General features: G+C 41.9%; 1 protein-coding gene and 1 long non-coding RNA gene across 3 annotated transcripts in view; one reads left to right on the top strand and one right to left on the bottom strand.

Moving 5' to 3' along the window:
• SLC35F1 (solute carrier family 35 member F1) overlaps positions 1-12,086 on the bottom strand; it is a 415,217-nt gene that overhangs the window by 32,356 nt on the left and 370,775 nt on the right. The window contains exons 5-7 of the mRNA XM_060616508.3: positions 10,692-10,848; positions 8,301-8,353; positions 445-599 (exon numbers count right to left, since the gene is read on the bottom strand). Of these exons, the coding sequence (XP_060472491.1) occupies positions 445-599; positions 8,301-8,353; positions 10,692-10,848 (365 nt within the window). The remainder of the gene's footprint in view (positions 1-444; positions 600-8,300; positions 8,354-10,691; positions 10,849-12,086) is intronic.
• LOC132667569 (uncharacterized) overlaps positions 1-12,086 on the top strand; it is a 54,527-nt gene that overhangs the window by 19,729 nt on the left and 22,712 nt on the right. The window lies entirely within an intron of this gene.

Below are 12,086 nucleotides of genomic sequence, written 5' to 3'. Positions count from 1 at the left end.
TTGCTATGAAAATATCTGCAAAACAGAAATTGCAGGAACTGTTATCTTTTCTCCAATAAGAACATACCCTGCCAGTGCCTTTGGTAGAATCCACTGTGTGGTTATAGTTTGGGAACTGTACAAATCTTACTAGCTTTAGGCTAGAAGAAGAGTAGCTTCTGGGTTGAACGGTGTCAGAAAAACTGTCCCGCATTTTCCAAAAGCCCTTCCCTCCATGGCAGTTTCTTATCTTTCACCATCAAGTGCCTGTGGTTACTGGTCTCTTGTGACAAAATGGTGCCTCTGGCTCCTGGTAGAAAGGTGAGTATCTGGGGGGTTAGCACACGAAGTTGCACTCCTGCTTCCCTACACAACACCGGGGCGTTCCACAGCAGGGCATTCCCACCTATATGGGTTATGTCCCACCAAGTGTTGTCTTCACAGAGGAGCACTGACTCTACTCACCTTGTAGTGGAAGAGAAACAATCCGCAGAACAGACTGTACAAATCTGCCGTGAGCAGGGAGAGGTTGACGGAAGTGGCACTGGTTTTCTTTATGACGACCGGCATGAAGCTATACAGACCGAACATGCAGGCACTAAAGCCAACGTAGAGCAGTCCTGCGAGGAGAGGAAAGAGAGGGGATGTGACAGTCTCCTTGGGGCCTCTGAGTACCCACAGTGCGTGGACCAAGGGGGCCGGTGCATACTACTGATCACTCACACAGGGTGTTTTTCTTCACCGTACGAACTGACTTTATTACTGGGTAACATATAGCTAAAACATAAAATAAAACGTAAAAAATCGTCTTGTGGAAAATGAACTTGCTGCTTCGCACCCCATAACTGATATTTTGCTTCTTCTGGGAAGGAGTGCCTCTTAGTGGCTAGCGTCGGAATGTGGGGTCAAGGCTTCTGAATTCTGTTTCCGATGGTGCTGTACTTAACGTTTCCTGTCTATGTCTTCTAAAACATTTTTTTTAATCTCTTTTTTGTTTGCAAAATTACTTGGTTCCTGTATCGCTCACAATGATGAAGTATATAGTCCTCAAAATGGAAGGGCTTACGTATCACAGAGAGGGGGACTAAGAGTACTGAACTGGAATCCTGTGTGACCTGGGGCAGACCACTTCATTCTCTGAGCACACCATGATCTGTGAATTTCTTCTAGATCTGTGAATCCTGCTCAGTCCTACTTCCCCATCACCCTTCCTAGCATACGGTGGGTTCTCACATATGGGCTCTGCTATTTTAGAAGTAGTTAGGTAAATGCTTCACTTCATTGTTTTTTAAAACAGAAAGATAAGGGGCGCCTGGTGTGGCTCAGTCAGTTAAACATTCGACTTCGGCTCAGGTCATGGTCTTGCGGTCTGTGAGTTCAAGCCCTGCATCAGGCTCTGTGTTGACAGCTCAGAGCCTGGAGCCTGCTTTGGATTCTGTGTCTCCCTCTCTCCCTCTCTGCACCTCCCCCACTCACACTCTGTCTCCCTCTCCTTCTCTTTCAAAAATAAAATAAACATTAGAAAAGTTTTTTTAAAAAGAAAAAAAAATAAAACAGAAAGATAAAAGAAAGTCCTTAAATGCTATATGGTCAGCCCCCCCATTCTCTAAAATTGTCTCTCATTATAACTAGATAAACACTTGTTAGTACTGATTCCATAACTACACGATTTTGTTGAGTCTGAATCAAGAGTTTATGGCTAAATCTAGAATTTGGTTCACCTTTTCCTAGATGGTGATACAATACAAATGTACAAAAATAATGCTCATTTCTCTACCCTGAAAGAATAAAGCATAGAATAAACACAAGTAATACAATTCAGTGGACCTTTGGGCATTTTACTAAAATAAAAGTATCCGACCTGTCCAAAGGAATTCTTGATGAAGTGTTTGGTGAGGCCATGGGACAAATTCTTCATCTGAATTCTATGAATTCGGGAGGATTTTGTAGGTACTGGACACCTAGTCCCTTTGCCTATGAAGACTGGTGATTCCTCTGAAGAGAAATTTGGTTTTCTTATATGAAAAGTATTTAAGGGCATAAATCATCATCCCATATATTTCTGATTCTCAGTTTAAAGAAAGCCACATCAAATCTATATAAAAAGATTATTTTGAACATTAAGTAAGCAAACTCAGTACAACAGCCCCCTCTAGTGTGGTGGAAATGCCCTAAGAGGACACTAGAATAACCACTTTCCTAGTTCAACAAAGTACACGTCCTCTTGCAGATATTCAGACATAGTAATATCAGATAGCTTTTGACTCACCATCAGAAGTTTTAATTCCCTAAAAACGGTCACTTTTCCTGTAATTGGGTTTCATGCTACTAATAATTCATCCTGCTTTAAACCAAGTTACTAAAAGTGCAATACTAAATAACCTATGATCAATACATGGAAAGACATAAATTATCTCAGCATTTCTTGAAGGAATCTGAGATTAAAAGACTGGGAACAAGATATATCCTTAAGTTAATCCACTAAAAATCCACTAAAAGTAGTCAAACTTGATCAGAACATAGTCCAGGCACCAGTCTTTTTTTTTTTTTTTTTTTTTTTTTAACCATCTCACTGATTTAGATTAAATATGATTGAATTAGAAAGTTCCAGAATCCTACCCTTCCATCACCTTACCTGGCACACTGTAGACTCTCACATGTGGGATCTGATGTTTTATATTCACTCAATTATTCAACCACGTATTCACTGACTACCTACTCTGCCTTTGGCTAGGAAAGTAGTGGAAAACAGAATAGGTGATAAGTTTAGAGTTGCTTTGGTGCTAAGAAGGAAGAAAATGGTTCCTTATAGGTAATGGCAGGGGGCTTGCTTTAGGAAGGTTGACTGGCTGAGGCTTCTTTGTGCAAGTAACATTTACCTTGAATGCTCAAGGACTAAAAAGAGATGGCCATGGGAAGATCCAGGACAAGAACATTTCAGGTAGGGAGATCTGCAAATGAAGGACCCCAGTGACAGAGCCTGATGTGTTCCAGGAGCTGCCAGGGCCAGAACATTTGTGCAGGATGAACAGAATGGGGCAGAAGGAAGGAATGAGGGTGGAAAATTAGGCAAAGGATGGATTATGCAGGACCTTGTAGGTCTCAGAAAGAAATTGACATCCTATTCTAGTTGTTAATAGGAAGCCATTGAGGAGTTGGTAGCAGGTGGCCAACACCCGATCTACATCTTTAAAAGATAGCTCTGGCTGCTATGTGGAGAAGGGACTGGATGGAGAAAGCATGGCAGACTAGCAAGAAGTGCAGTGTCTTAATCCTGGCAGGAGATACTGGTCGCTTTGCTCAGGATGGCAGTGGAGATGAAGGGATGTGGCCGGGTGTGTAGGGAACTCGACAAGCCCTGGCGACAGACCGGATGTGGGTAGTGAGAGAAAGGAGGGCATCATGGATACCCACGGGTTCTCATGGGTTCTGGTTAATTTAGAAACTGGGTGAATTATGGCGCCATTTACCGAAATGAAGAGAACTGAGAGAGGGCACGTTTTCAGGGGAAATAAAAAGCTCCGTTCTGAACACGTTAGTTTTAGATGCTGATGCATCATCCAAGAGCATCTGTCCAGTCGGGAGCTGGATGTATAATTGGCAGGCTCAGAGAAGAGAGGGCCATACAACTGGCAGAGCCACGGAAAGTAGGAAAACACATACATACATACATACATACATAGCAGAGTTTTGCTCTACTCATCAGGCTGTGTCAGGGCGCTTCAAGCTTAAACATTCTAAACCTATTTTTAAAAGCTGCATAAATTAAATTTAGGGATACAGGAATGGAATATATACACCATCACAGTTAACCACTTAGCTAGGTCAACCAATGTTTTCGTGTGCGAACATCCTGTTTTGTGAGCAAAGCATAGTCAGCCGAATGAACACATTATTAAGGTCAGAATGCAGGTGTGTTGTTCTCAGATGGACATTAGCTAGTTATTACGTGCTAGCAGTGCATCTGGAGACCCAACGTGCTGTCCATGCAGGGTTTTCAAACAATCAATCAATGTGATAAAAAAAAAAAGATGAACTGATTAATCTTTTGATTGACAGCTACATACCGGCTGCAACAGCTACATTTATAGACAAGGTATATGTATAACTATTTCTTATTTGAAATGCTTTCTCTCTCAAAAAAGACAGCATTTGGTAGCTCTTGTCCTCATGCATTAGAGATTTAAGTTAAAGAAGTTAGAATACTGCTATCAGCCAATACTGATTGCATGCTTGCTATATGCTACTTTAAATTTTTTTTTTTTAACGTTTATTTATTTTTGAGACAGAGAGAGACAGAGCATGAATGGGGGAGGGTCAGAGGGAGGGAGACACAGAATCCGAAACAGGCTCCAGGCTCTGAGCTGTCAGCACAGAGCCCGACGCGGGGCTCGAACTCACGGGCTGTGAGATCATGACCTGAGCCGAAGTTGGCCGCTTAACCGACTGAGCCACCCAGGCGTCCCTCTATGTGCTACTTTATACACATTATTAGTATCTACAACTGTAGAACACCATTTCTATTGTTACCCTCTTTATAGGCAAGGAAATGGGCTAACAGAATGTATCAGTTCAGAAACACAGTCCATACGACTGGTTCAATAAAGGAAATTTAATTGGGGGCACAAGTCACAAAGGTGCTTGAATGGGTAATAGGGCACATAGGGATGATGAGGCACCCCGGAGGTTAGCAATAACAGTAAGTTATCCACACTCCTGGAGTTGGAGAGATCCAGGGAGGAGGCTATGCTGCTAGGGGTCAGAAGGTAGGAAAACCTAGCAAAGATATAATCACAGAGGGCACTCAGCCGTTTCTGGAGACCTGACCCCAAACAGCGAGAAACAGGGAGACACCCCCTGGTTTCTTCCTTCCTTCCTTCCACCCTCCAGTCTCCTACTGCTTCCAGTTGGCCAAATCTAGTTGGAAACCACTTAATAAGACAGCCTGGAAAGTACAGTTTGCATGAATCATTATAGAGCAGAGTAAGGGTAAGAAACAGACAGATCTGTGAATAAACAGGAAAAACCAGTATACGGAGGTAGGGTAACTTGGCCTTGGGACACATGCTGTCTGACTTTAAATTCTGAGTACCTACCAGTAATCTATATTCTTTAATTATTATGAAGAGAAAATAGGGCTTTGATGGAGCATCCTATCTGATTCTAATAAGCATCTCAATGTATATACAATACGTATATGATATATACATGGTGTACATGATATATGGTTAGATATGGTATGTTTAGATGTGATATACACATGTGTGCATGTGTGTGCGTGTGCTGTATACTTTTATCTCATTACCCGCCTGATGTTCTGATTCACTTTCCTTTGAATATACTAGATTTTTAACACATTATTTTTAATTCTCAAAGATGGCTTCTTAAAACATATGCATCAGGCTAAGTCTGGAAAGGGCATCAGGCAGGGAGGGCTTGCTCAAATAGTGCACATCAGTACCCACCCCTCAACCCCCAGCCCCCACAGGCAGCCATGAGACTTGTCGAGTGGCCTCACCTCCCCAGGCCCCTGACTCAACCTCAGTTAAAAGGGTGCACTCTTAATTACCTTTAAAGTCCTTCCTGCTCTGTGGTCCCATTACTCCATCTTTAGGAAAAGGTCAAATCTTTGTTTTGGCCTCCAGAAGAAAACCAAAACCCAAACCAAAACAAGCATCACCCACAAGGGCAGTGAAGAAGCCCCCTGCACACCACAGACCTGAGCTGGCTGACCCACAGCACACTTTTTCTTTCCTTTAACGTTTGACTTTCACATCATCTTGTATTTGTTCACACATCCTTTAACACAATATGGCAAATGGGATAAAGGGAATGTTGAAGCCATTTATTAGATTTCTGACGGTGATTTGAACACACCTGCTCCACAGGACATTTGAGCTCTGTGAGGTCGTATATGTTACTGGAATTTACTGATTACATAACCAGACCCAGTCTTTCTGTTGAGTAGAGTAAAACAAAGAAATAAAACAAACAACAACTGTGGTCTTCTTGCTTTGAATTACTCTCTGTATCTTGCAAGTGTTATAAGAAAATAACAGAATCTGTTTTTTAAAAATTTTCTGAGTGCAGAAAATATAAAATACATTTATTATCCCACTTGCTCCATAGAAAAAACATGTCTTTACTTTGATAAAACGTCAACCATATGAGCTACCCAAGAGACGGCAAGAGGGAGATTGCTGATGTGGAGACGGGGGAGGAAGAGGAGTGCTTTGATAGATGGTGGGGAATGAAGACGGTCTTGGATTTCGGTCTCTTTAATAAGACGCTGTGAGCTTTCCACCAAACACAGTGATCAGAGCTTGGCACTCTTGGGTGACTTCCCAAGGAGTGCAGGGATGCTCTGGGAGGACCCTGACCCCCTGGCCTGATGTCTCCTTGCCTCTCCAGTCCCCAAGTTTCAGTGGTTGGTATGCCATCTCCTGGTTCCCCAGAAAGAAAGAGCAATGCAAGCCTACACCTCTTGCCATTGTCCCGCCACTTCCTTCTTGTCTATGTTTTGAAAGATGAGAGATGGCGGAACAGGTCCCATCTCCCTTGCTTGTCATTAACTCATTTAGTAAACATTTACACACCGAACCTTATGTGCCTAGAACTGAGCTAAACCAGCCAAACCCTGTAGTTGGTCAGGATGAGGAAATGAGGATTAAGGTAGCCCTCATGTAAAAAAACATCTCAAACCCAACGTTATTAATGCTTTGGAAAGAAAAGGATGAATATTTGGTTCTCTTTCTTGACCATTTTAGCCTCATTTCCAATCAGGAATTAAACTGATGGCTGTATAATGTATTCCTTTTATACTGCCTTTCATCATCTTGGACTACAGGGGATTGACATTTTAATGGCAATAAGAGAGTTAAGAATAAAACTACCTTTTGATGACACATTTAACTAACACTGAATTATAACAGAACCTCAGTGGACATGCACATGCCATCCACATAATTAGGGGACAAATTATTTTTTATTATTGCTGTTACTATTAATATAAAATTAATTTATACCACTGCGTGGCAAGTGTTACCAAGCATGGGTCACATCTTGCTTCCTGGCTCTGAGAGTCACAAAAGCAAACGCATCTGTAACCTGCAGCCGGTTTCCTTGCCTGCCCCTCCTCTCCTCCCTGCACCCCCTCCTCTATTGATTTTCATTTAACTGTAGCAATCTAGAGCAAAACTCAAAAAAAAAAAAAAATAAATGGTAGGATTCTGTGACAGACACAAGGGCTGGTCAGCCCTTGAAGTCACTAGGTATAACCCCCAGGGAGGGTCACGCATAATTCTGTAGCTCCAGCGTGCTTTTAGAGGGAATTATGTCAGTAGCAAGCCAGCCTTGGACGCTTCTGGGTCGGGGGTAGGTAAAGTGGTGCAGGGAAGCTTATGGCTTTGTCCTTGTTTGTGGAAGCAGGGTTCCACTGAAGCTGTCAATCTCATCAGAGCTCTCATAAGCTGGAGGTGGCTCAAGCAGCCAGCTTCCATGGGCAATCTGGCTTCCCCTCCCGTTTCCATCCACAGTGCACACATTTTCCAAGCACCCCTGCAAGCCAAGCTCTGTGCTCACTGCGGCACCCCATGAGTCTTGGTATAGACACCGAGGGTTATCTAGGCAGAAGGTTTTAAATGTCATTCCTTTCTAGGGCTTGCTGTGTGATCATTATAGCAATCACCTAGGATGTTAAATCCTTGTCCTAAATTATTTTTAGAGAAAAGTGATTTTCGAAACAGGTGGAATCTGAGATGCCCTGGATGACTATTAATGGGCTCGAAGCTTATCTGGGATTTTCCACCAAGTCCATTTGGAGATCAATTAACCATTTCTTATGTGCAAAATGCTCCCTTCTGAAAAGGTTTTTATGGGCTCAAAATGCCCATTACATTGTTTTCTTTTATGCCTTTTTGTTCATTTTTCTTCCCTTTGCTGAAGTGCCACTTTTTAATGATCACATAAGTTTTGTGTTTCTTGGCTACAGAAAATTGCTACCATTTATGTCCCACCACTGCCTCCAGGCATTTTTTCTTTCTGGTTGGTCTTTAACCTAATAACATACTTGTGTGTCTACACTAATGGCATCTTGACGATGATAATGGGCAGAAGCTCAATTAGGAAACATCATGAATCATATGGTTCAGTCTCTTACTGGGTACAAGAATTCCTAAAATGACAAGGGATTTAACATTTTCTTTCGTTCTCTGCATTTTAAATCCTTTCATGGTTCATGCCCCACTACTGCCCACATCACTCTTCAAATATATCCCTCAGGGTTTACTAAAAACAGCATGTTAGGTGAGCAAACCCCTTACCTATTTGCCAGTCCCAGGGCACCTTTAACAGCTCCTTGTGCTCCATTATAGCTCTGCAGATTTAAAGAAAGTGGACCTGATGAGCAAGATTATAATGCAACTTACTTTTTTTTTTTTTTCATTTACCAGATTTATACAAGTCATGAAACAACCAACTGAATTTTAAAAATAATTTCGGGTAGGGGCACCTGGGTAGCTCAGTCGGTTAAGTGTCCAACTTCGGCTCAGGTCACGATCTCACAGTTTGTGAGTTCAAGCCCCGCGTCGGGCTCTGTGCTGACAGTTCAGAGCCTGGGGCCTGCTATAGATTCTGTGTCCACCCCCCCATCCCTCTCTGCCCTCCCCTGCTTGTGCTCTGTCTCTCTCTCTCTCAAAAATAAATAAACATTAAAAATAAATAAATAAATAAAAATAACTTCGGGCCAGGGATAGGCAAGTCTAATCTGGCAACCTGAGGTTTACCCGTGAAGGATCTTGCTAGGTATGGCCAGCACCAGTGGTGAGGGTGTGCAGTGGGCAAGGCGGAGCTCTAGCCTTCCCCTGGCCTTTTCACCAGATTGCCTGCAGACTTGGTTTCTTTTTGCTTAGATGTTCTAAAATGTCAATGGTGAGGTATGGAAATTTATTGTGCTTGCGGCTATTATTATTATTATTTTTTTAAATCAGTTTTCTGAATGAGGATTCTCCAAGGCAGTGGTTCTCAAACTTAAAGGCACAAAAAAGCTATCTGGGAGCATGCTGAAACAGGTGCTCATGCTCCTTCCCTCAAGATTCAGATTCAGTAGGTCTGGGTGGGGCCCAGAGACGTGCATTTCTGACAAGTTCTCATGCGGTGCCGGTGCTGCCGGTCAGAGAAGCACACTTTGAGAACCGCTGCTCTCGAAGAGGACCAGGAGGTGAAGCTGGCATCATTCCACCAGCAGCATTACGTTGGTTTCAGCGTGCCCTCAATTTACTCCATTTGCCAAACACTCCCCTATGCCACTTCTGTTATTTTGGCAGCAGTGGCCCAAAGGGGCTCAGTTAGCTCGAATGGACTATAACTGAAGCAAATGAGTGTTAGGTGTCTGATTATATTTTTTGGCTTCGAGAATAATAATCCATAAAATGAGTCATCGATCTACAAAGTGCTGGTTATGAATAGTTGAACTAGGCAATTTCTTTTCCTCTCACAAAGCTGAAGTACCAAATTTAGGAGCTTTAAAATGCCATCTCACCTTCAAAATGAATCAAAAATAAATCGTTTTCGGAGACTCTCCTCACCTCAGTGCCTTGTTTGCTATGGAGGTTTCCTCCTGTATCTCAGCATACCAAAACTTGGAGGATCCTTGGAAATAGCTTATTTGCAAACCATGGTCAAGGTGATGCCAAAATATCTTCCATAAATAATTTGATACTGAATCAATACAATTACAAAGCACTTGCCTCATAGGAAGCGATTTGGTGAAATTACACTGGAGGCTGTTCCATATCATTCTTTACCCCTTACATGAAACTAAAACATATAGTCCTTATTGATGGAAAATTACACTTTGTTTGACCCTTATTCTCACAATTCTGAGGCACTAGTCAGGGATGACTTATATGCTCCAACGAAGGATTATTGCAAAATTGATGTTTTGGACTTTTTGATGCTTAGTGAATGTTTGTGTTATATCTTTATCTGTTTAAGGAAAGTGGAAACACTAAATTCCTAAGAGATGAATTTGAAATATGGTTCATTCAGGTAAATCCACAGGCAATAAAAGAAAACATTTATGAAAGGGCAAACTTCTACTGTATGTTTTTTTTATTAAAAAAATTTTTTTAATGTTTTATTTATTTTTGAGACAGAGAGACACAGAGCGTGAGCAGGGGAGGGGCAAAGAGAGAGTGAGACACAGAATCCGAAGCAGGCTCCAGGCTCTGAGCTGTCAGCACACAGCCCAATGCGGGCCTCGAACTTACCAACCACGAGATCATGACCTGAGCCAAAGTTGGACGCTTAACCGACTGAGCCACCCAGGTGCCCCTATACTGTATGTTTTATAGTCACTAGTAAACAGATGTCCTTTTTGGAAGTACATCATATCATGGCATTTACACTTATTCTATTTCTTTATGTAAAAACCCACTAGCTGGTTTGGAGAAATCAATGTACTTCTAATGTTTTCTTGTAAATTCTGTACAAAGTCCACTAAGCGTTTTTCTAATAACTGACAACAAACTTCTTTAGTTTTGAAGAAGTTCACTAAGAAAGATACTGAATTTTCAGATTTCATGTAGGAGGTTAGTGAAAGGTTTCCAGTCTGGATTTTTATAAAATAAAGTGACCAACCATACCCTAATGAAAAGAATTAGAATAAGCCCTAAGGGTATCTACTATCTGAATTACTCATGATTTTTACTCACAATTGAATTCCACTGAAAAATGCCCCGAAGAGTCCAATCATTCCCAGAAATTCCACTCGGCTCAGGGTTCGGATGATGTATTCTTCCCAGACGTTAGAAATACCGTACAGTGTGGCCCCTCCTAGGACCAGAAGATCCCCTACCAGCTTATTTTCCCCTAGGAACCAAAACCACAAACACAGCTTCATTAACATTTTCTTCATGAGAATCTGGCACCAGCACATTGAGCTTCCTTTGTCTACTCCATTCTGATGTTTTTATCGAAGTTCGGTAACTTGCCAATTATGATTTAGTAAAGTTTGTTTATCTGTGCTGCAGATATGTTCTGTTATTAACAGGTTGCCTATGTCTGCCCAACCAGAAGTCTTCCCTAACCTAAAAAAAGGGACCAGCTGCTTCTAGACTGCAGTGTCTCTACAAAGCCCCATGTCTTCTGACTAGATATATGTCTAGGAATATATGCTAATATGTGCACATGTTATATTTGCTGCAGGGTGCTTTCTAACAGTTTGGCGAACGTGGTGTAGAACAAACAGAATCAGTCTGAATCTCCACTCTTTGCTATCCAGGGAGGGAAGCTATAATAGAAGTACTTCAGACTCTTTATTTTGACCATGGGCAAAATGTGTACTTGCTTAGAAAATGAGAGTGAAAGGGATCATGGGTTGAAATTTGCAACTCCCCTAAAGTAAGTAATGTAAGAATGAAAATACATGTGATTCATTCTTACATTAATTTTTTTTTTTCATGAAAATCAATTTGGGTTGGTTTGGGTTGGTCCAATTTTTAATAAATGCCTTACCCAGCTCTTTCCTATAATGAAGCAAATTCCACTCTAGGAAGTATGAAGCCAGGGAGGGAGAGTGGAAGTTAGCAGCCTATGTGGGCTTGTACCCAAGTAGTCTCCAGCTCTGTCCTATACAGGTCCGTACATGGGAGCTTGGCAGGTATGTTGCTCGGGGGCACAAGAAATGCTGGAGGAGAAGGGTGCTCTCTCCAGCATGATTCTAGGGAAGGGGCTCACCTTAGAGTAGCTCTGGACTCCCAGATTAGCTGGAACAATCTAAAACTGGAGAACCAGATTCTCTGTGTTCAGTTGGGAGCACTGAGCATTCTCTAGGAAATGACTTCACATAAAAGAATCTGGGCTGGGCTTGGGGAAAGACCTCCTCCTTCCTGCCCCTGGGGTCACCTTGGGAGATTCTATATTTACAGCTGACCCTTGAACAATGCAGGGGGTTAGCAGTGCTGACCTCCAATGCAGTCAAAACTCTGCATATAAATTTTGACTCCCCAAAGACTTAAACTACTAATAGCCTACTGTTGACCAGAAATCTTACCAATAATACAAACAACACATATTTTGTATATGTATTATATACTATATTCTCACAA

The sequence above is a fragment of the Panthera onca genome, chromosome B2, assembly GCF_046562875.1.
Source record: "Panthera onca isolate mPanOnc1 chromosome B2, mPanOnc1 haplotype 2, whole genome shotgun sequence".
NCBI classification, from domain to species: domain Eukaryota; kingdom Metazoa; phylum Chordata; class Mammalia; order Carnivora; family Felidae; genus Panthera; species Panthera onca.
This window is presented reverse-complemented; position numbering and strand designations above follow the sequence as displayed.